The sequence below is a fragment of the Bos javanicus genome, chromosome 3, assembly GCF_032452875.1.
Source record: "Bos javanicus breed banteng chromosome 3, ARS-OSU_banteng_1.0, whole genome shotgun sequence".
Lineage (NCBI taxonomy): Eukaryota > Metazoa > Chordata > Mammalia > Artiodactyla > Bovidae > Bos > Bos javanicus.
In genome coordinates, this window is record NC_083870.1 from 7649284 (window position 1) to 7673616 (window position 24333).

The 24333-nt window shown below is 38.7% G+C and overlaps 1 protein-coding gene across 2 annotated transcripts in view; it reads right to left on the reverse strand.

Moving 5' to 3' along the window:
- The window catches only part of ATF6 (activating transcription factor 6), a 234191-nt gene that overhangs the window by 47620 nt on the left and 162238 nt on the right, over positions 1-24333 (reverse strand). For both annotated transcript variants that reach the window (XM_061400334.1, XM_061400327.1), the window contains exon 15: positions 17417-17501. In XM_061400334.1, the coding sequence (XP_061256318.1) occupies positions 17417-17501 (85 nt within the window). The remainder of the gene's footprint in view (positions 1-17416; positions 17502-24333) is intronic.

Genomic DNA, 24333 nt, shown 5'->3' on the forward strand with positions numbered 1-24333 from the left:
GTCGTACAATAACCAGTGACGAAGTGAGTTGGTGTTTTAAGAGAAGACAAAAAGGTTTTCTAAGACGTTTATGTCTCACTTCTCCCCATGTCAAATACTAAGTCATTTTGCTTCTAATATAAAATGGTTTATCAAATAAATATAAACAAATAACCTTTCACATTTAACTAAAGTTCTGTGTCTGGGGATGTGAAGATCTGGGCCTGGTCACAGCTCCATTAATAGCTGGGTTGGGTCAGCCGTTTGCCTCCCTCAACCTATTTTCTTACCTCTATCATAAAGCTGTTATACTAAACTATCACTAAGTTTTCTTCCAGTGCCTAAATTCCCTATGATCTACATTATGTCCTGCTTCCCAGTAAGATCATTGGTTCTCTGGAGGCATAAATCAGATCTTTGAGAGAAACTACGTTACTTAGCATAGTAGTATGTATGGAATATCTATAAATCTGAACTGCAATTATGACACTGTAAACCCAATATGGAACCAGATTATTACATCTTATAGTATAAAACCAATTATTGCAAAGTAACCATTATTTAACATGTACAATGGGGTCCTCTCTTATATTTCAGTCAAGCAAATGCTTCCTTTACCGCTCTAGGCAGTATGAAGCTGGGAGGAATGACTAAACAGGATAGTTTCTATGTGAGGTGTTATGTCCTCTTATCTCCATAAACCATTAAAATACTCCTAACTTCTAGGCTTACACTGTCGTACGTCAGTGTGGTAAGCAGCTTCAGTAAGTTCCCCAAGGAATCCCACTTCCCGGTGTTCATACCCTTGTGTACTTCCCTGCTAGAAGGAACCAGGGTTAGCATGCAGCAGAACGGATGGGGCTCCAATGCTTAGGTTTAAAAGACTGACTGCTCTCCTGGGAGCTCTCCCACGTGCTCACTTTCTCACTCTTGTGGCTTACTTACCCTGAGGGAAGCCCCAGGGAGAGGCCCTCACAGTGAGAAGCTGACACCTCCTACCAACAGTGAGTGAGTTTGGGAGCATACCCTTCAGCCCTGATCAAGTCTTCATCTTCACCAACAGCTTACTGCAACCTCAGGAGAGATCTGAGGCCAGAACCACTCTGCTAAGCTGTTCCCAGATTCTTGACCTTCAGAAACTGTGAGCTAATCAATGTTTGCTTTTTCAAACTGCTAGGTTTGCAGATTATACACAACAAATACCTATTTATCATCCTTTTCTAATATGAAGTACCTGTGATTTCTTCTTCTTGCCTAGATGATTATAACTTCCTAACTGTTGTCCCTGTAAAAGCATCAGCCTCTGTAATATTCATCCTTTACATGGCTGTAAGTAAGATATTTGAAATGCAAGTTTATTTGTGCCTCTCTATTGCTTAAAAAATTTTAGCAGCTCCCTATTACTATTAGAACATTCAAAACTCCATACCATGTTATAGAAGGCCTTCACAAACTGGCTTCTGTTTTCTCTCTAGCTTCTTCTGCACCTCAGTACTTAAGCACTTTAACTCTACTTCAATACCCAAAGTGGGCTAAGGATTTTTCTTTTTCTGATATCACTATTACACTGTTTCCTCTGCCTAGAATATCTCATCCATTTGGCCAACACTACTTATCCTTCAAGATTCAGTTTAAGTATTACTCTGTGTGTGTGTGTGTGTATTTAATTAATTATATATTTTTCTTGGACATAGATACTTCTATACAAGCGTCTGGCTTGTATATATTTATAATTCAATTTGACAAAAACTTTTAAGCACCTACTATGTGTTCGGCACATTTTTTGTAAGGCACTAGGAATAACAAAAAATATTAAGTGAAGGGTCCTTAACCTAAGGGAGGGGAAGTAGCAAGGAAGCTGGACAGTAAACAACTGATTACAAATGACGTGAATGTTACAAAAATAAGGGAGTTCAGAGTATTCTGGGCAGATAAGGTGGGGGAGGGACCCCCAACTTACTCTATGGTTTTAGGAGAGATTTTCTTGAATGATTGTTGAGTAAAGAATTTAAGAAAAAACTCTTCCCAAAAGGTGTGAAATCAAAATAAAAACACAGCCCTAAATTTTAGTTCAAAAATCAAAATTAGCAAGTAAAACGGAGACATACTTTGGCAACAATATATGCAAAAAAAGTTATGAACTATATTTGACAGAAAGCACAATGTATGATATAGAAAAAAAAAAACACACTTTGGTTTCACCAATGGGAATATACTATATAGATCCTCCTCAACTGACAATGGAGTTACATTCCAATAAACCCACTGTAAATTGAAAATATCGTAAGTCAAAATGAATTTAATACACCTCATCTACCAGACATCGTTTAGTCCAGCTTTTTCTGTTTAGTCACTAAGTCATGTCCGACTCTTTGAGAACCACGGGTTGTAGCCCGCCAGACTCCTCTGTCCATGGGATTTCCCAGGCAAGAATACTGGGGTGGGTTGCCATTTCCTTCTCCAGGAGATCTTCCCCACCCAGGGTTCTCACCTGCGTCTCCTGCATTGGCAGGTACCAGGGAGGCCCTTAGCTCAGTATACCTTAATTTGGCCACATCAGGTCTTAGTCGCAGCATGTAAGATCTAGTTCCTGACCAGGGATCAAGCCTAGGACCCTGCATTGAGAATATGGAGTCTTAGGTGCTGGACCACCAGGGAAGTCCCAAGCCTAGCTTACCTTAAATGTGCTCACAGGGGCTGCCCTGGTGCTCCAGTGGTTAAGAATCCACCTGGCAATGCAGAGGAGACAGGTTCGATCCCTGGTCTGGGAAGATTCCACATGTCATGGAGGAACTGACCCCGTGCACCACAACTACTGAGTCCACACTCTGGAGTCTACACTCTAGAATCCGTGCTCCACCACAAGAGAAGCCAGCCGCAACAAGAAGCCAGCACACCACAACGAAGAGCAGCCCTCACTCTCCACAACCAGAGAAAGTCGAGCACAGCACAAAGACCCAGCACAGCCAAAAACACCGTTGTTTTAAAATGTACTCAAAACACTTGTATTAGCCTACAGTTGGGCAAAATCACCTAATACAAAGCCTATTTCATAATAAAGTGTTGACTAGCTCATGTAATTTACTGAATACTGTACTGAAAGTGAGAAGCAGAATGGTTGTTTGGGTACAGATTGGTCGTAAGGGTATCCATTGTTTACCCTGGCGATCACACGGCTGACCGGGAGCTGCTGCTGCCCAGGATCACTAGAGTACTATAACTAATATCACTAGCCTAGGGAGAAAAAAATCAAATTTCAAAATATGAAGTACAGTTTCTATTGAATACATAACACTTCTGCACTATCTTGAAGCCAAAAAAATGGATAGGTCAAACATTTGGAAATTGGGGACTGGATAAGACTCTTGAGAGTCCCTTGGACTGCAAGGAGATCCAACCAGTCCGTCCTAAAGGAGATCAGTCCTGGGTGTTCTTTGGAAGGACTGATGCTAAAGCTAAACTCCAATACTTTGGCCACCTCATGCGAAAAGCTGACTCATTGGAAAAGACTCTGATGCTGGGAGGGATTGGGGGCAGGAGGAGAAGGGGACGACAGAGGATGAGATGGCTGGATGGCATCACCGACTCGATGGACATGAGTTTGGGTAAACTCCGGGAGTTGGTGATGGATAGGGAGACCTGGCATGCTGTAATTCATGGGGTCACAAAGAGCCGGACACAACTGAGCAACTGAACTGAACTGTATAGAGTTTGGAAATACTCCATTATGCTCAGTATTCACAGCCTCTTAAAGGAGGGAAAAACAGAGCCCGTTGAGAAGAGAATGACCAGAACTGAGACACCCTGAACCCACATCACAAAAAGAATAGCTTCTGAAAACTGGAAGGCCTTGCTGTGTGAAGACTCAGAGGTGCACAGTGTATAAGTAGCTAAAGGTCAGTCTTGTAGAAAATATTTTATATTAATATATAATCCCATGGATTTATGGATAGAGTAAGGAAGAGACAGAAGAACAATTCAGAAATAGCCAGAGCTATTTAAGGCAGGTAAGTCTTTATCCCTGGAGGTGACTATTTCTCAATTTGTTGGCCACTGAGCAAAGCACTGCAGAAGGGAATCCAAATATTGGAAGGGAGTTAGTATGTATGACTTTGTACTAAAGCCTTTTAAACCTTGATATTTTATGGCTTGAATACATGAATATTAATGAGTCTTTCTTCATCCTAATCTACACTGCAGTGATGCCAAGTAGTTCACATTTCCCACAAGATCTGTTCTATATAGTAAGCAGAACGAAAACAAAGAGATGGGCTTTAGATATCTTCAAAGAGGCTATCTATATGGCCTTCTCAGCAACCCTGCTCCTAGCAACAAACTATTTTATAGTTCATTTGTCTCATTATTTAATCTAAATCATATGTTTCAGGCATGCATTTGTTTCTGTAAAATCTGTAATAAATCTGGAGGAAAATATCTCTATGGATATTTGGTTGAGTTCAAAGGCAACTGCTGCTTGATGTACTCAAGATCCCCAAAGCAAAAGTTCTCTCTAATGAACGCTAGTATCTGTATCCATATTTTCAATTTCAACTTTCTGAATTCAGAAAAAGGAAACATAGATTTCTTCAGACTTGCTAACCTTTATTTGTAAAAGTCCAAGCATGTGTGCTTCATCGTGTCCAACCCTCTGCAACACCATGGGGTCATGTAGTCCGCCAGACTCCTCTGGCCACGGGATTCTCCAGCAAGAATACTTGGGTGGGTTGCCATTTCCTCTTCCAGGGGATCTTCCTGACCCAGGGATTGAACCCGTGTCCCCTGCATTCGCAGGTGGATTCTTTACCACTGAGCCACCTGGGAAGCCCCAAAAGTCCAAGTGTGAACAAAAACTACAATGTCTTTGACATGTACATCCTTAAGATGATTCTAGTCTATTACCCTGTCTTCAATTTACATCTTAAATATCAAAGAATTTACCATGCAAGTATGGAAAGAACTATGCAACACTCCAGAGAAAGTTATGGTCTCTACTGTTGCCAATTGGTATCACTGCAAAGGAGAACACACAGAGAACCTGCACTTGCTCAGCAGTTCTTCTGAAAAACAGAAACTTGAGATTATGTGAAATGGCTCAATCTTCTGACATACTACAAGGTTCTTAATTTTCCAGTACAAAGATAAATCCATTCTGAAGAGCTTAATATGTATAAAATAAATAAATATTTCAAATTTTGGACAGTCAGTAGGAGGTTCAAACCAATTTTGTTGGCTTAAATAGATGTTGATCTGTAGTTTTTATTAGCTGAAAGCTAAACCATCTGTTTGAGTAGAAACAGATTTTGGCCCCAGGGAGAAAGAGTGAAAGTGATCTCACTGAAGCTAACAGGGCACTGAAGGTCAGTTAGGTACAGTGGGTTTGGGAACTGGCTCCTTTGGGTCAAGGAAGTTCTCTAGTATCCTAGAAAATACAATGCAAACCTGTCTAATGTAAATCTCTGAAGCCTAGTGAAAGTTCTAACAGATTAAATGTCTGATTAATAAATCACATACAAAAGGGACAAACGCTTCATGGAAAAGATTTACTTGTACAACTTCCAATAAACTATCAAAGCAATGATCATTCTTCACAAAGTGATAAGTATTCCAAGTACAGAAAGGCAGACATACCATAAATCCTATTTTATTTCTATTTTAAAAATCTATCTTCAGATTTACTTTGTAGAAGGGGCTTCAGAACAGGCTATACCAAGTGGGGATAACCTAGTGGTTTCGAAGGAATTAAAAACAGATACCCTGATGACTTCAAGAAATAAATGGGAAAGAAAGACAAGCAGGGAAATGAGGGTGGCAGGATACAGTAATACGACAGCTTTTCAAAGTCATGGGATCAGTTTTTACTGCTTCCTCCTTTAGCTGCCAAGTGCTATAGATTTTCCTTTGAAACTTCTTTGGACATTTTCCCTTTCTCTCCATTCCAGGCCTTTAATGATCTCACTCCAAGACTGCTGCAGTGTCTCCTTGCTCATCTCCTCTGAAGCTTCAATGTACTCTACCCTTGCTCCTAGCGCAGCTTCCCTCTTATTTTTCTTTCTATTTACAGACCTCCTCCAGATTAACAGTCTCTTAATAGAGCCTTTATAGTGTTTTTAAAATTATGATAGCTTAAAGTCACTTCCTTAACTCATTAACGACCTAAATCATATATAACTGCACCCCATGCAATAAACACCTATTCCCCATCTCTCCTCAACACGAACCCTCTCCTTACTGTCTTCTCCTGGCCACCTGATGTGAAGAGCCAACTCACTGGAAAGGACCCTGATGCAGGGCAAGATTGAGGGCAGGAGGAGAAGGGGGTGACAGAGGATGAGATGGTTGCATGGCATCAGCGACACAACAGACATGTTGCTTGCTGTTCAGTCACTAAGTCGTGTCCAACTTTTTCCAACCCCCAACCAATATGAATTTGAGCAAACTCTGGGAGACAGTGAAGGAAAGAATCGGATACGACTAAATGAACAACAAAAACTACCTGGATACCTTGCTCAGTTCCAACACGTGATGGAGCACGCAGCAAGCAGATGCTGGTTTGTCCACAATATCCATTATTTCCATACTAAGAGACGTTCACTTTTTTTTGTTTTTTTCAGATCACAGTGTACCTAGTTAAAACATTATACTTCTGAGCCTCCTTTGAAGCTAGGCACAAGAATGTGACACAGTTCATATCCAGTGAGAAATAAAGTCTGCTACAGATTTCTGGAAAATGTGTCTTCTGATAGACACCATGCCTTCCTTTTTTTCTGTCTGAAATACAGATGTGACGGCTTGAGCTGCAACAGCCGCTTTGAGATCATCTGGGAAAGGCCAAGACAACTGCAGCAACCTTAGTCCTGCTGCTGCTGCTTCTAAGTCGCTTCAGTCGTGTCCGACTCTGTGCGACCCCATAGATGGCAGCCCACCAGGCTCCCACCGTCCCTGGGATTCTCCAGGCAAGAACACTGAAGTGGGTTGCCATTTCCTTCTCCAATGCATGAGAGTGAAAAGTGAAAGTGAAGTCGCTCAGTCGTGTCCGACTCTTAGGGACCCCATGGACTGCAGCCCACCAGGCTCCCCCCTCCCTGAGAGTCTCCAGGCAAGAACACTGGAGTGGGGTGCCATTGCTTTCTCCGAACCTTAGTCCTAGCACCCTTAAATTTCTGAATCAACACCAGCAACTGGACTGGTTCACTGCTGTGGATTTTTCAATACATAAGAAAAAAATCCAATTTATTTAAGCCCATGCTTAATTACGTGTTCTGTTACTTGTAGCTGAAAGCAATTTTTATATTATTTTATAATAATATAAAATATTTTAATATAATAGAGAGTATAAGATAAAAGTGTATATCTTATACTTTCCTCATCCTTATATTCTAAGTTTCCATTTACAGTTCAAGTTTTATCTCCCAAGGAACCAAATTATGTTAGTCATAAAGATTTTCTCATTTATCATATTCTTCTAATTTTCTTTTTTTTCCTTCTTTTGAAATTTATTTTTTAATTGAAGGATAGTTGCTTTCATAATTTTGTTGTTTTCTGTCAAACATCAACATGAATCAGCCATATACCATAGCATTAGCTTTACAACTACCAGTACCTAATTGATCTCTCCTTTAAAAACATCAATCAGCATATTATTAATGGTTCAGAACTTATCTGTGCCATCACTGTGGGTCTAGATCCACTTAGTAAGGTAGCATCAGTGGAAGCTATGAGCTATAAAGGGACCTAAGAAATTCAGTCAGATTTTACCCAAATTCTAAAGACAATTGTGTCACAGAAAGCAATGGCCACCCACTCCAGGACTCTTGCCTGGAAAATCCCATGGACAGAGGAGCCTGGTAGGCTGCAGTCCATGGGGTCGCAGAGTTGGACACGACTGAGCGACTTCACTTTCACTTTTCACTTTCTTCATGCATTGGAGAAGGAAATGGCAACCCACTTCAGTGTTCTTGCCTGGAGAATCCCAGGGATGGTGGAGCCTGGTGGGCTGCCGTTTATGGGGTCGCACAGAGTCGGACACGACTGAAGTGACTTAGCAGCAGCAGCTGCCTTCCTTAGGTGAATGTCCTCTCACTAGAAAACTGCCAATTGAATCTGCAGCTCAGAATGTAAAGTCAGTCTTTATGAAAGTGTTCCTTATCATAGTTAGCACAGTAAATGTGACTTAATGCTCATCATTTTACTTGTCAGTTATTACTATATTCATAATTAACACATCTCTGACTTTGTTTCAAAAGAAAAAAAAATCATTTTTTCAGATGAATAGTGTGATTTTTCTCCTTTCTTCAGTAGAAATTCTCAGTGGGAATTTTACTGCCGGTTTTAATAGTGAGTCAAAAGTGGAACTACTTGATCATGCATTAAAAAAAAACATGGCTTCAAGAGAAGACTCCATTTACTCAATTAGATATAATTATATCTGAAATGGAATGAATTGCAATCAAAATACAAAACTGTTCACATATTTTTAAAAATAGATAGCCTGTACACATTTAAGGAGAAATGAATATATAAGAAGAAAATGCACAACTTTTAGGCACAACTCTCTTGGGCAACCAGCCTGCTTGAGCAGAACAAGTCTAAAGTAGGACAGTTTCCAAATATATTTTCTTTGAGACAACACTCCTATGAAAGTAATCATCAAAAGCAGTTGTATCAACATTCTGTTATTATAAAAACCAATCCATTTATTTGGTTGGTTTGCTTTCTGCCCTTCTGTTATAGTCTCTCCAACCAAAAGGGGTTCCACTGGTAGTGACTTCTAGATTTTCCTTACATGAAAATTATTTTGAGATTAAACACAATTACAGTTTAGCCTTGTAGTCATTTGTTCACTTACTTGAACCCTTAATACTGACAGGGTAGAATTAGAGTTACAGTTTTATTTTCGTTACTCATTTACCACATTGTCTGAGCCACATGGTTAACAGAGGGAAGGAAGACAGTAAAACCAAATCAACACAAGTGCTGGTCAAACTGTGAAATGTACCTGCTAATGGCTGTGTTCAATGTCTGATGAAAGGCGTCTACAAAGTAGTTACCATTAAAAAAACTCTTCTATGTTTTTTGTTGAATTATGTATCAAGAATGAACGAAAGGAAATGAGCAGTTTTACTATAACATGAGTGGAAATAATTTAAAAGCAGGAAATGCTGACTTATAGTACAAGAAGACCTTCTAGAATCCTTTTCCAAAAAAAAAAAAAAAAAAATAGCAATAGCCTTTTAATTCATCACCAACTGGCCTGCCATACATCTGCAATCATTGTTTTTTAAGTTTTTTTAAAAGTATGCCTCAGTTCAGTTCAGTTCAGTCGCTCAGTCGTGTCTGACTCTTTGCGACCCCATGAATTGCAGCACGCCAGGCCTCCATGTCCATCACCAACTCCCAGAGTTCACCCAAACTCATGTGCATTGAGTCGGTGATGCCATCCAGCCATCTCATCCTCTGTCATCCCCTTTTCCTCCTGCCCCCAATCCCTCCCGGCATTAGTCTTTTCCAATGAGTCAACTCTTCACATGAGGTGGCCAAAGTATTAGAGTTTCAGCTTTAGCATCATTCCTTCCAAAGAAATCCCAGGGCTGATCTCCTTTAGAATGGACTGGTTGGATCTCCTTGCAGTCCAAGGGACTCTCAAGAGTCTTCTCCAACACCACACTTCAAAAGCTTCAATTCTTCGGTGCTCAGCTTTCTTCACAGTCCAACTCTCACATCCATACATGACCACTGGAAAAACCATAGCCTTGACTAGACGGACCTTTGTTGGCAAAGTGTCTCTGCTTTACAATATGCTATCTAGGTTGGTCATAACTTTCCTTCCAAGGAGTAAGCATCTTTTAATTTCATGGCTGCAGTCACCATCTGCAGTGATTTTGGAGCCCCAAAAATAAAGTCTGACACTATTTCCACTATTTCCCCATCTATTTGCCATGAAGTGATGGGACCAGATGCCATGATCTTAGTTTTCTGAATGTTAAGCTTTAAGCTAACTTTTTCACTCTCCTCTTTCACTTTCATCAAGAGGCTTTTTAGTTCCTCTTCACTTTCTACCATAAGGGTGGTGTCATCTGAGGTTATTGATATTTCTCCCGGCAATTTTGATTCCAGCTTGTGCTTCTTCCAGCCCAGTGTTTCTCATGATGTACTCTGCATAGAAGTTAAATAAGCAGGGTGACAATATACAGCCTTGACGTACTCCTTTTCCTATTTGGAACCAGTCTACTGTTCCATGTCCAGTTCTAACTGTTGCTTCCTGACCTGCATACAGTATGCCTAGAATTTCATTTTACTTCAATAATCTTCAGTGTGAAGACTTCTTCAAAGACCTTCTTTCTTACAGCCTAACCTGTTTTCAACTCTCTTACAAGAACAAAGGAAATTAAATAATAAAGTTTATTACTCTTCATTGAAGAGTAATAAACTACAAAAATTAAATAAGGCATGGAGAACACAGAACGATGCGACTATTATTTTCTAAATGGCATTAAACTCACATCCATATCCTACTCTCTTTAGCTATTTCTTATATAGACATTTTTCCACAGCTCAAAACCACAAAGTAGAATCATTATACATTATAGCTTAAGGCAAAACATTGACCTAGAATCTAATTTATTTTTCTAAAATTGGAAAATCAAATTCCTATTCCCAAATCCCCACATACAGGATACAAAAAATCCAATTGCTCAATAAACTTTGACTTTATGCCCTCTACACTCACTCCAACATTCTACAAGCTCCATTTAAGTCAAAGAGAGGGATCAAACCCACAACTCATTTTTCTGTTTCAAGTTACATGTAACATTTGAATTCAGAGATGGTAGAAAATATATTTTATTAACTTCCTCAAGTCCTCATATTGCTCACGGTGAAAACCTTGCTGACTGTTTTTAATCAAAGAGTTAAAATAGTAATGTCTTTCAAGTGACCACAAAGTAATGACCAAATAACATTTACCTTACTTATTGTGTCGTTCAACAAACATGTGCCTATCAAATCCAAAATATTATATTATATTGAATTATATTGCTCAATGAATGTGCTTAACCTTTATAACAGGGATCAAGTAGTATAAAAATATATCTTAAATTCTTGAGTCCACATATTTTTAATATTTACACATTTGTCTTTAATATTGAAATATTTAATTAATAATTGATCAAAATATATTTTATACAATGTATTTAGCTCTTACTTCTCTGTTATATAATGGTTGAATAAATGGTACAAATTACTTCCTTGACCTTTAATGTCTTCATCTATAAAATGAAGATAATAAAAAATAAATAAATAAAATGAAGATAATACTTAGCTGGCAGCTGAGCATTACATAAATTAACAGAGATGAACATCTTGCAATACACCCTGTGCCAGACACTGCTTGCTCTAGGTACTGGGGTTATGGTAAATGCAAATATAACAAACATTCCTGTCCTTACAGAGGAGGAGAAGCTGGCTAAAGTAACCAAGAAGGAGGTGCAGCAGGAAAACTAGACCAGCCATTGTATTACAAAAGCTCACAAAATAAAGTGTTTAAAAACACAGGGAACACCAAAAATGAACGTGAGGGGACTGACTTTAAAAGAAGACAAATAAACTTCTTGAAGCAGTGAGAACGCTGCTATCATGAATGAAGTGGTGGTCTCACAACGGTTTACACTTGTCAAAACTCATAAAATTGTACACATAAAATTGGTGATTTTTTTATTGTATGTACATTATATCTCAATGAATCTGATTTCTAAAAAATGCATGTGTCACGAAAAATAATTTTAAAAAGGGCAGAAGAGCTGTTCTACATGAAAGGAGACTAAAGAGGTGTGACAAGGAGATGCCATGTATGACCTCTGATTGGATGTTGAATCCCTTCCCCCAAAAGCTATAAAGAATATTTTGGGGGCAAATTTGGAAATTTGAATATTGATTATATATTAAACTCTATTATATCAATGTTAAACTTTGATGTGGTCATTTTATTGTGCTTGTGTAGGAGAACATCCCTTTTTTAGGAGATGCATATTCAAGTATTTAAGGGTAAAGTATTAAAATGTTTGCAACTAACTTCCTAACAGTTCAGAAAAAAACACATATGAGTATAAAGAGATAAATAGATACAAATAAAGTAAATATGGGAAACTGTTAACAATTGGTGAAATCTAGGTAAAGGGTCTCCATATACTCACTGTACTCATCTTTCAACTTTTCTGTAGATGTGAAGTTTTTAAAAATAAAAATGGGAGGCTGAAAAAACGGGAATAGTCAACCATGTCAAATAACAGTGTGAGGTCAGGTAAGATGAGAATGAAGACATGACTCTTGGCTTTGGCAAGGTATTGGTCATGACCCTTTTGCAAGAATACTTCAGCAGGGCAAAAGTTACATAAGAGTAAGCAGAGGAGAGAATGGGAGATAAGTAAATGGAAGCAATGAGTATAGGTAACTCTTTCAAGAGTTTTGCTATGAAGGCAGCAGAGAAACAGCACATGGAGTCAAGAGATTCTCCCTACACTAAAAGCAATATTAAGGCACTTTGTATGTTGGTAGGGATGACCCAGTAGAGAAGAAACTGATCACTGGGGATAGCAAGGGTAAAAATGCAGGAGCAAAGTCTCTGAAATGGTGAGAAGGGCTGGGATGCACGATCCAAAAGGAAGGAGTCACCTTAGATAATGGTGACCATGATGACAATGACAAAGTAAGAGTGACCAAACTGAAAACAGCTAGGCACTATTTAAAGCATTTCTGCTTATTTAATTCTCACCCAAATCTAAGAGGAAGGTATTACACTAATACCTCCTTTTACAGGAAGCTCAAGTACAGAAGGAAATGGCAACCCACTCCAGTATTCTTGCCTGGAGAATCCCATGGACAGAGGAGCCTGGCAGGCTATGGTCCATGGGGTTGCAGAGAGGCAGACATGACTGAAGCGACTAAGCATGCACGCACGCACAAGTACAGAAAACTTAATTAATTTGTCGAACTACACATATCCAATAAATAGCAAAGTTGGGATTTACAACTCAGTGGAAGAAACTTTTCTCCCAGTGCAGTAAGAAGGAAAGCAGAATTTGTGGGTATAGATGCTGCTAGGTAGTGGAAAGATGAGATAGCTCTTCAGTGATTACATCTATTTTCTCAATGTAGCATTTTGATGAGTTCATCAGCTGAGGGGGTGAAGAGAGGGGATATTGGAGATTTGAGAAGAGAAGGTGAGAAATTCTTGTTTCAGAGAGAAGGCAAGTGCATTTACTAGCAATGATAGGTGGTACTGAATGCCCCTTTGGAATTAATGGTCATAAATTTGAAGTGAATCTCCTTGTCCAGACTGGATGATGTTTTGTAGCAATTTTCAACCGCTTGACAGGAGGCATAAAGAGTATAGCTGTGTTTAATTAGGGTGAGATTTTTACAGACAAGTGGGACCTAAGGAAAGAGGATTGGGTGGGGGGGTGGTTTGTAAGAGTGGTGATAGTATGGAACACGGAATACAGGCTTGGTAAGGAGAAGTGTATGGCCAAGATGGATGTAAGACACAGAAAAAGTGGCAGGGTCAAAGGACTGGAGATTTGTGAGGTCAGAGAGTAGCTGGAGTGTGGGTATTACAGTGGGAGAGCAAATAAAAGTCAGAGTGGGATGCCTGGAGAGATTTCAAATGGATGCCATTATGGATGATGAGGAGGTCTTGAGTATGACCATGTGGATGGGAAGCTGAGGTGGTGCAGAAATAAAAGATGAGTTGACCTAAAGAGGCCTGAGTGCTGGATGAATCCTCTGTGTAGATGCTGAAGTTTTATAGAGTTGACAAGAGCCGTGGTGGAGAAGTAGTCAGTGAAAGCGGGGTAGAAGACAGCAGCAAAGAAGGGTAACAGGAGTGTTATAAACTTAAAAGATGTTAGGGAGACCAAAGAAGAAAGGTGAGGTCATCTGGAGGTTGTAATGGGGGACAAGGATACTATCCGCCCCATCTGCAGGCTCTGAGATATATGACGTGGGAAGGAAAAATCAAGGTCTAATTTGAGAAGTGGCCTCAAAACAAGAAGGTAAAGGGATGGTTCAGAAAAGAAGCTGAGGATGCAGCACAGTACTGAGCACATGGTATCTACTTAATCAGTATTTCCTGAATTTGAAGTAACTTTTCTAAGAGTTGTCTATATCCTAAAAAGGAAAACAAAATACAAAGAAATTCAAACCAGATTAAAAAGGAAATGATCCTCTAATTATGGTATTTTTCAAATCCATGAAAAGGCTCATTTTAAAAAATTAGTCCCCTGGCCAAGATAATCAAACAGCATCTTACTGTTTTTGGCTTAATATCAATACAAATGGATAGCTTACTGTTATGCAGAAGAATGCCTGGTTTTACTTTATAAGAACCTGAGATCAAAATACTAAAATTAAGTAAATTCTGCCTTGTTGAAGGTTAGACAATACCCTTTCTGAGCATAAACTGACAAGAAGTTAGATCTATTACAGTTCAAGTAGAAAAATCTAGGAACAAGATGAATAATATTTCCTAAGCATATTCTTTGGAGTGTAATACACTACCCTTTCGAATATACTGTTCCACTTGAAGTTGTAATATGATTGATCCATGAAAGCTTCAGAGGTATGCCTTCATTGAAGGAGTATAAGTTCACCTCAGCGTTACAGTTTGTTTTTGTAAAAAGTTTGTTCTGTCTTCCTAAGACTAAGAGGATGTCATAATTCTTTTATGTTTTAAAAAGAAAAAAACTTTTTTTTATATGTTATGTGTCTATAACATTGTCTCCTAAGCATTTCTAATAAGCTGTCTGTATACAGTTAGAGCCAGACATCCTGGAATGTGAAGTCAAGTAAGCCTTAGAAAGCATCACTACAAACAAAGCTAGTGGAGGTGATGGAATTCCAGTTGATCTATTGCAAATCCTGAAAGATGATGCTGTGAAAGTGCTGCACTCAATATGCCAGCAAATTGGGAAAACTCAGCAGTGGTCACAAGACTGGAAAAGGTCAGTTTTCATTCCAATCCCAAAGAAAGGCAATGCCAAAGAATGCTCAAACTACCACACAATTGCACTCATCTCACACGCTAGTAAAGTAATGCTCAAAATTCTCCAAGCCAGGCTTCAGCAATATGTGAACCGTGAACTTCCTGATGTTCAAGCTGGTTTTAGAAAAGGCAGAGGAACAAGAGACCAAATTGCCAACATCCGCTGGATCATTGAAAAAGCAAGAGAGTTCCAGAAAAACATTTATTTCTGCTTTATTGACTATGCCAAAGCCTTTGACTGTGTGGATCACAATAAACTGTGGAAAATTCTGAAAGAGGTGGGAATACCAGACCACCTGATCTGCCTCTTGATAAATGTGTATGCAGGTCAGGAAGCAATAGTTAGAGTTGGACATGGAACAACAGACTGGTTCCAAATAGGAAAAGGAGTTCATCAAGGCTGTATATTGTCACCCTGTTTATTTAACTTATATGCAGAGTACATCATGAGAAACGCTGGACTGGAAGAAACACAAACTGGAATCAAGACTGCTGGGAGAAATATCAATAACCTCAGATATGCAGATGACACCACCCTTATGGCAAAAAGTGAGGAGGAACTCAAAAGCCTCTTGATGAAAGTGAAAGTGGAGAGTGAAAAAGCTGGCTTAAAGCTCAACATTCAGAAAATGAAGATCATGGCATCCGGTCCCACCACTTCATGGGAAATAGATGGGGAAACAGTGGAAACAGTGTCAGACTTTATTTTGGGGGGCTCCAAAATCACTACAGATGGTGACTGCAGCCATGAAATTAAAAGACGCTTACTCCTTGGAAGGAAAGTTATGACCAACTTAGATAGCATATTCAAAAGCAGAGACATTACTTTGCCAACAAAGGTTCGTCTAGTCAAGGCTATGGTTTTTCCTGTGGTCATGTATGGATGTGAGAGTTGGCCTGTGAAGAAGGCTGAGCACCGAAGAATTGACGCTTTTGAAGTGTGGTGTTGGAGAAGACTCTTGAGAGTCCCTTGGACTGCAAGGAGATCCAACCAGTCCATTCTGAAGGAGATCAGCCCTGGGATTTCTTTGGAAGGACTGATGCTAAAGCTGAAACTCCAGTACTTTGGCCACCTCATGCGAAGAGTTGACTCATTGGAAAAGACTCTAGTGCTGGGAGGGATTGGGGGCAGGAGGAGAAGGGGATGACAGAGGATGAGATGGCTGGATGGCATCACTGACTCGATGGACGTGAGTCTCAGTGAACTCCGGGAGTTGGTGATGGACAGGGTGGCCTGGCGTTCTGCGATTCATGGGGTTGCAAAGAGTCGGACACGACTGAGCGACTGATCTGACCTGATACAGTTAATTGAAGTTTGACAGTCCTCGATGATCTTAAAATGTACAATGAATACCTAATACTCTTTCTCTAAGACTAAATTTTATTGGAATTTATCTAGAATCCCAGTGTTTTATAATTGTATTTGGTGGCTTCAGCATGACCATCAATCAGAATGTGGACTGGTCCAACTTCAGGTTAAAGAACTTTTCGATTTTGTCTTACTCATTGAACTATAAGGTTGTCATTATTAGACAGAAAATTTACTAGTAGTTCTGTTACACCAGATAAATGGACTTGAGAAGGACAACCAATCCTCCCAGTTCCATTAGAATTTAATATGATGTGTCAGAGAAAGTCATCAGCCAACAATATACACTGTGCTCATTCTCAACACACACCTGACACTGGGAGTGAGAAGTTTCTCTTTTCCATGAAGAACCCAGCTGGAAGTAATCTCTTCTTTACTAAATCCCTTTAGTACTTTGTTTATTCCTTATGGGATGCTCTCTCTGGAATACAGTGATTTCTGTGCTCATCTTATACTCCCTACTAAACTATAAGCAAGTACACTACACCATCACACTTTGGATACTCTCAAAGCACTATGGTATTATTTGTATTTTATCCAATACCCAGAATTAATGAGAGAACAAAATGCAATAGTAATACTGTCAATATCAAATTCATTAGTATTACAGATTAAATATAAACAGGTTTCTTAGGTTTAGTTTGGGAATCACATCACATCACCATTTATGTTATACAAGAAACTGCTTTGAGCTCCAATAACCTATGAACTCACCCTCACAATATAGCAAGGACTTCTTATACAGCAGGTATTACCAGAAAGGCCCCAAGCAAGTAGTCTATAGATCAGTAAAGATAAATTGTATATAAATTTATATACAAAATATATAGTAATTGTAAAGGTAGCTTTAGACTAAACCTTTTACTTTTTAAAAGAGAAGAATTTAAAAATAATATTTTGTGAAAACAGTGGGAAAATGCTTCAGAAATAACGCATGGATATATACTTGACCAGATGAATGTGTTAGTTAATCCAGAGAATCTAGGTTAAACAAAGCAATCACATGTCATTCATAAGCCAAAATTTCAACTTACCATTTATGTTTATTGCTGGTAATACAATTGACATCTTTGGTCTTGAGGTCTTGTTATGGGTGGTAGCTGGTAACAGCAGGTGATCCTAAGATTAACAAAGAACAATTTGTTACATATAACAATCAGCTTAGTCCTATAACAAGCCCAATTCAGAGTTTCTAGGATGCCAACATTTCAATGCTATCATAAAAAAAAAGGTGGGGCGGGGCTGGCTAAGCCCTTTTGTGCTCAGAACTCTGGCCTGAAGGACTAGGTGCAAGGCCTCTGTACTCGTCCCCCTGTGAGCAGGTGAAACCAGACTAAGCACCGAGGAAGAGAAAAAGGGATCTTCCGTCAGGAGGGAGGCGTCATCCTGGAGGACAGGAGTCCTTGAATCTGGCTTCAGACCTGTTTTGAAGACTGGGTAAAAAGCACTGCCCCATTTCTTCTGGACTCAGAGATCAAGCCCTAAGCCTTTGGAGTGGGAGCACTGACTTCAAGACCCTAGACTAACAGAGAACTAATGCTAGGGAGTATCAAATAGTGAGAACTCACACAAAGGAAACCACTTGAATACAAGACCCGGCATCACTCAACCACCCATGCAAGACGCCTGTGCCGGACATCTGTGCAGGATGCCTGATCTAAACAACAAACAAAAATAAAAACCCAATCATCAGCAGACAGGATTACCACCTCACTCAGCCTTGTCCATCAGAGGAAAACCAACCAAACAAACAACAACAACAAAAAGCTCAGCACAAATCTCACCCTACATGAAGCTTACACAAACTACTGGACCAACCTTAGGAGAGCAGAAACCAAAAGGAAGAAAGAATTCAACCTTGAAGCCTGGGAAAAGGAGACCTCAAACATAGTAAGTTAAAAAAAAAAAAGAAAAAGCAGAGAAATACTACACAAATGAAGGAACAAACTAGAAATACATAAGTCCAAATAAATGAAGAGGAAATAGGCAAACTACCTGAAAAAGAATTCAGAATAATGATAGTAAAGATGATCAAAAACCTTGAAAACAACATGGAGAAAATGCAAGAATCAATTAACAAAGACCTAGAAGAATTAAAGAATAAAGATGCAGAGACAAACAACATAATTACTGAAATTAAAAATACTCTAGAAGAAATCAATAGCAGAATACCTGAAGTAAAAGAATGAATCTGTGAGCTGGAAGATAAAATGTGGAAATAACTTCTGAAGAGCAGAATAAAGTAAAAAGAATGAAAATAACTGAGGATGGTCTCAGAGACCTCTGGGACAATATCACATGCACCAACATTCGAATTATAGGGTCCCAGAAGAGGAAGAGAAAAAGAAAGGGTATGAGAAAAATTTTGAAGAGATTATAGTTGAAAATTTCCCCAACATGGAAAAGGAAATAGTCAACCAAGTCCAAGAGGCACAAAGAGTCCTGTAAAGGATTAAACCCAAGGAGAAACACACCAAGACATATACTAATCAAACTAACAAAGACTAAATACAAAGAAAGAATATTAAAAGCAGCAAGGGAAAAGCAACAAGTACATTCAAGGGAAACCTCATATGCTTAACAGCTGATCTTGCAGCAGAAACTCTGCAGGCCAGAAGGGAATGGCAGGATATATTTAAAGTACTGAAAGGGAAAAATCTACAACAAAGATTATTGTACCCAGCAAGGATCTCACTCAAAATTGATGGAGAAATCAAAAGCTTTTCAGACAAACAGAAGTTGAGAGAATTCAGTACCACCAAACCAGCTTTACAACAAATGTTAAAGGGACTTCTACAGTCAAGAAATACAAGAGAAGAAACAAGATCTACACAATCAACCCCAAACAATTAAGAAAATGGCATAGGGACATATATACCAACAATTACTTTAAATGTAAATGGATTAAATGCTCCAACCAAAAGACACAGACTGGCTGAATGGATACAAAAACAAGACCCATCTATATGCTGTCTACAAGAAACCCACTTCAGACCTCTCACTTTCAGTGAGACTGAAAGTGAGAGGATGGAAAAATATACTCCATGCAAATGGGAAACAAAAGAAAGCTGGAGTAGCAATCCTCACATCAGACGAAATAGACCTTAAAATGAAGACGATTACAAGAGATAAGGAAGGACACTACATAATGATCAAGGGATCAATCCAAGAGGAAGACATAACGATGGTAAATATCTATGCACCCAACATAGGAGCACCTCAATACATAAGACAACACTAACAGACATAAAAGGAGAAATTGACAGTAACACAATAATAGTAGGAAACTTTAACATCCCACTCACACCAATGGACAGATCATCAAAACAGAAAATTAATAAGGAAACATAAGTCTTAAATGATGCATTAGATGAGCTGAATCTCATTGATATCTTCAGGGCATTCCATCCAAACGCAGAATACACCTTCTTCCCAAGGGCACATGGAACATTCTCCAGGATAGACCACATCTTGGGTCACGAATCAAACTTCAGTAAACTTAAGAAAATTGAAATCAAGCATCTTGTCTGACCACAATGCCATGAGACCAGATATCAATAATAAGAAAAAGCTGTAAGAAACACAAACACATGGAGATTAAACAACATGTTTCTAAATAACCAGAAGATTACTGAAGAAATCAAAAGGGAAATCAAGAAATTTCTAGAAACAAATGACAATGAAAACACAACTCAAAACCTATGGGATGCAGCAAAAGTAGTTCTAAGAGGGAAGTTTATAGCAATTCAATCCTACCTCAAGAAACAAGAAAAACATCAACTAGACAACCTAACTTTACATCTAAAACAACTGGAAAAAGAACAAAACCCCCCAAAAATTAGTAAAAGAAAACAAACCATAAAGATCCGAGCAGAAATAAATGATAAAGAAATGAAAGAAACAATAGTAAAGATTAAAAAAACTAAAAGCTGGTTCTTTGAGAAGATAAACAAAATTGACAAACCTTTAGCCAGACTCATCAAGAAAAAAAGGGAGAAGAATCAAATCAACAAACTTAAAAATGAAAAAGGAGAGGTTACAACAGACAGTGCAGAAATACAAAGGATTATAAGAGACTATTATGAACAACTATATGGCAAGAAAATGGATAACCTGGAAGAAATGGACAGAGTCTTAGAAAAGTTCCATCTTCCAAGACTGAACCAGGAAGAATTAGAAATTATGAACAACCCAATTACAAGCACTGAAATTGAAGCTGTGATAAAGAAAATCTCCCCAAAAACAAAAGCCCAGGACCAGACGGCTTCACAGGAGAATTCTATAAAACATTTAGAGAAGAGTTAATGCCTATCTTCTAAAACTCGTTCAAAAAACTGCAGAGGAAGGAACATTTCCAAGCTCATTCTACAAGGCCACCATCACCCTGATACCAAAACCAGACAAAGACAACACAAAAAAAGAAAACTACAGACCAATATCACTGATGAACATCGATGCAAAAATCCTCAACAAAATTTTAGCAAACAGAATTCAGCAACACATCAAAAAGCTCATATACCATGATCAAGTTGGGTTTATTCCAGGAATGCAAGGATTCTTCAATATATACCAATCAATCAATACCCTGTGATACCCTATATTAACAAGTTGAAAGATAAAAACCATATGATAATCTCAATAGATGCAGAAAAAGCCTTTGACAAAATTCAGCACCCATTTATGATTTTAACTCTTCAAAAAATAGGCATAGAAGGAACTTACCTCAACATAGTAAAGGCCATATATGATAAGCTTACAGCAAACATTATTCTCAATGGTGAAAAACTGAAAGCACTCCTCCTAAGATCAGGGACAAGACAAGAGTGTCCACTCTCACCACTATTATTCAACATAGCTCTGGAAGTCCTAGCCACAGTAATCAGAGAAGAAAAAGAAATAAAAGGAATCAAGATCAGAAAAGAAGAAGTAAGGCTCTCACTGTTTGCAGATGACATGATACTAAACATAGAAAAGTACAGTATGAGAAAATTACTAGAGCTAATCAGTGAATTTAGCAAAGTTGCAGGATACAAAATCAATACACAGAAATCACTTGCATTTCTATATACTAAAAATGAAAAATCAGAAAGAGAAATTAAGGAATTAATCCCATTCACCACTGCAACAAAAACAATTAAATATCTAAGAATAAACTTACCTAAGGAGACAAAAGAACTGTACAGAGAAAATTATAAGACACTAATGAAAGAAATCAAAGACGACATAAACAAATGGAGAGATATCCCATGTTCCTGGTTAGGAAGAATCAATATTGTGAAAATGACTATACTACCAAATGCAATCTAAGATTCAATGCGATCTTTATCAAATTACCAATGGCATTTTTCACAGAACTAGTACAAAAAATTTCACAATTCATATGGAAACACAAAAGACCCCGAGGAGCCAAAGCAGTCTTGAGAAAGAAGAATGGAGCTGGAGGAATCAACCTTCCTGACTTCAGATTATACTACAAAGCTAGAGTCATCAAGACAGTATGGTACTGGCACAAAAACAGAAATATAGACCAATGGAACAAGATATGAAGCCCAGAAGTAAACCCATGCACCTATGGGTACCTTATTTTTGACAAAGGAGGCAAGAATATACAGTGGAGCAAAGACAGCCTCTTCAATAAATGATGCTAGGAAAACTGGACAGATACGTGTAAAAGAATGAAATTAGAACACTTCCTAACACCATACACAAAAATAAACTCAAAATGGATTAAAGACCTAAATGTAAGACCAGAAACTATAGAACTCTTAGAGGGAAATATAGGCAGAACACTCGATGACATAAATGAAAGCAAGATCCTCTATGATCCACCCCCTAGAGTAATGGAAATAAAAACAAAGTAAACAAGTGGGACCTGATTAAACTTAAAAGCTTTTGCACAGCAAAGGAAACTGTAACCAAGGTGAAAAGAAGACTCTCAGAATGGGAGAAAATAATAGCAAATGAAACAACTGACAAAGGATTAATCTCTAAAATATACAAGCATCTCATACAACTCAATAGCAGAAACATAAACAACCCCATCAAAAAATGGGGAAAAGACCTAAACAGACATTTCTCCAAAGAAGACATACAGATGGCTAAAAAACACATGAAAAGATGCTCAACACTGCTCATTATTAGAGAAATGCAAATCAAAACTACAATGATATATCACCTCACACCAGTCATCAAAAAGTCTACAAATACTAAATACTGGAGAGGGTGTGGAGAAAAGGGAACGCTCCTCCACTGTTGGTGGGAATGTAAATTGATACAGCAACTATGGAAGACAGTATGGAGATTCCTTAAAAAACTAGGAATAAAACAACCATATGACCCAGCAATCCCACTCATAGGCAAATGAGGAAACCAAAATTGAAAAAGACACATGTATCCCATTGGTCACTGCAGCACTATTTACAACAGCTAGAACACAGAAGCAACCTAGATATCCATCGATAGATGAATGGATAAAAAAGTTGGGTACATATACACAATGGAATACTACTCGGCCATAAAAAGGAACACATTTGACTCCGTTTTGATGACGCAGATGAACCTAGAATCTATTACACAGACTGAAGTGAGTCAGAGAAAGATAAATATTGTATTCTGTGGTACTGAAGACTTCACTTTCACTTTTCATTTTCACGCACTGGAGGAGGAAATGGCAACCCACTCCAGTGTTCTTGCCTGGAGAATCCCAGGGACGGCGGGGCCTTGTGGGCTGCCGTCTATGGGGTCTCACAGAGTTGGACATGACTGAAGCGACTTAGCAGCAGCAGCAGCAGCAGTGGAGAAATAGACATAGAGAATAGACTTATGGACATGGGGAGAGGGGAGGAGAGGGTGAGACGTATGAAAAGAGTGAGATGGAAACTTACATTTAAAAAAAATGATAGTTTTTTATTTGAACCTGACTTTGGGATAATTAACTACAAATCATTTTATGATTCATTCATTCATAATGCAATACACATGAATTACTGAGTGACTATCATTAGCCCAGACCAGCCTGTGATGCTCAGTTATGTCTGACTCTGCCAGGCTCCTCTGTCCATGGAATTCCCTGGGCAAGAATACTGGAGTGGGTTGCCATTCCCTTCTTTAGGGGATCTTCCTGACCCAGTGATCAAGTCCAGTTCTCTGACATTGAGGGCAGATTCTTTACCATCTGAGCCACCAGGGAAAGACTATCACTACCAGATACTACAGAAAACTGCTAGTTCTGATAACATATATCCTGCAGTATACTATAAAGAGTATTGGTCAAGCAGTCAGAACAGAGGGCTTTTAATTCTAGGTCTGCCACTGAATAGCTGTATAATCTGGATCTATTTCCAATCCTATAAAATGAGGAGGCTGGACTAGATAATGTCAGAAGGTACTGAAGTTATCTAGTAGAGTCATCTTCAAATTTCTTTTTTAAAGAAGAGTAATGTTCCGCCCCCTCCTGAAAACAATACTGATCCCAAAAACTGATATGTAACAGAGAGGTTCTGATTCAAGCAAGACCAAGGCCTAGAGCCTTACCTGCTTGGCCTTCTCTTCTCCCTTTGAAGCAGCCAGTGTTAGGCTTCTCTTTCGGTAAGCAACAGAAAAATGCTAAATAAGATGCATAGTTCTTCCCCTTAAAAAGTGTATAGATTAGTGGAAGGGTAAAAAAAAAAAAATTATAAACGGATGCCTAGCAAAATTATATAATTCTAAATGTAATATTGGGGCTTCCCAGGTGACACAAATGAAAGAATTTGCCTGCCAATGCAGGAGACACAAGAGAGATGGGTTTGATCCCTGGGTCAGGAAGATCCTCTAGAAAAGGAAATGGCAACCCACTCCAGCATTTCTTGCCTAGAAAATAACATGAACTGAGGAACCTGGCCGGTTACAGTCCACAGCATTGCAAAGAATCAGACATGACTGAGTACATACACATAAATGTAATATTGCC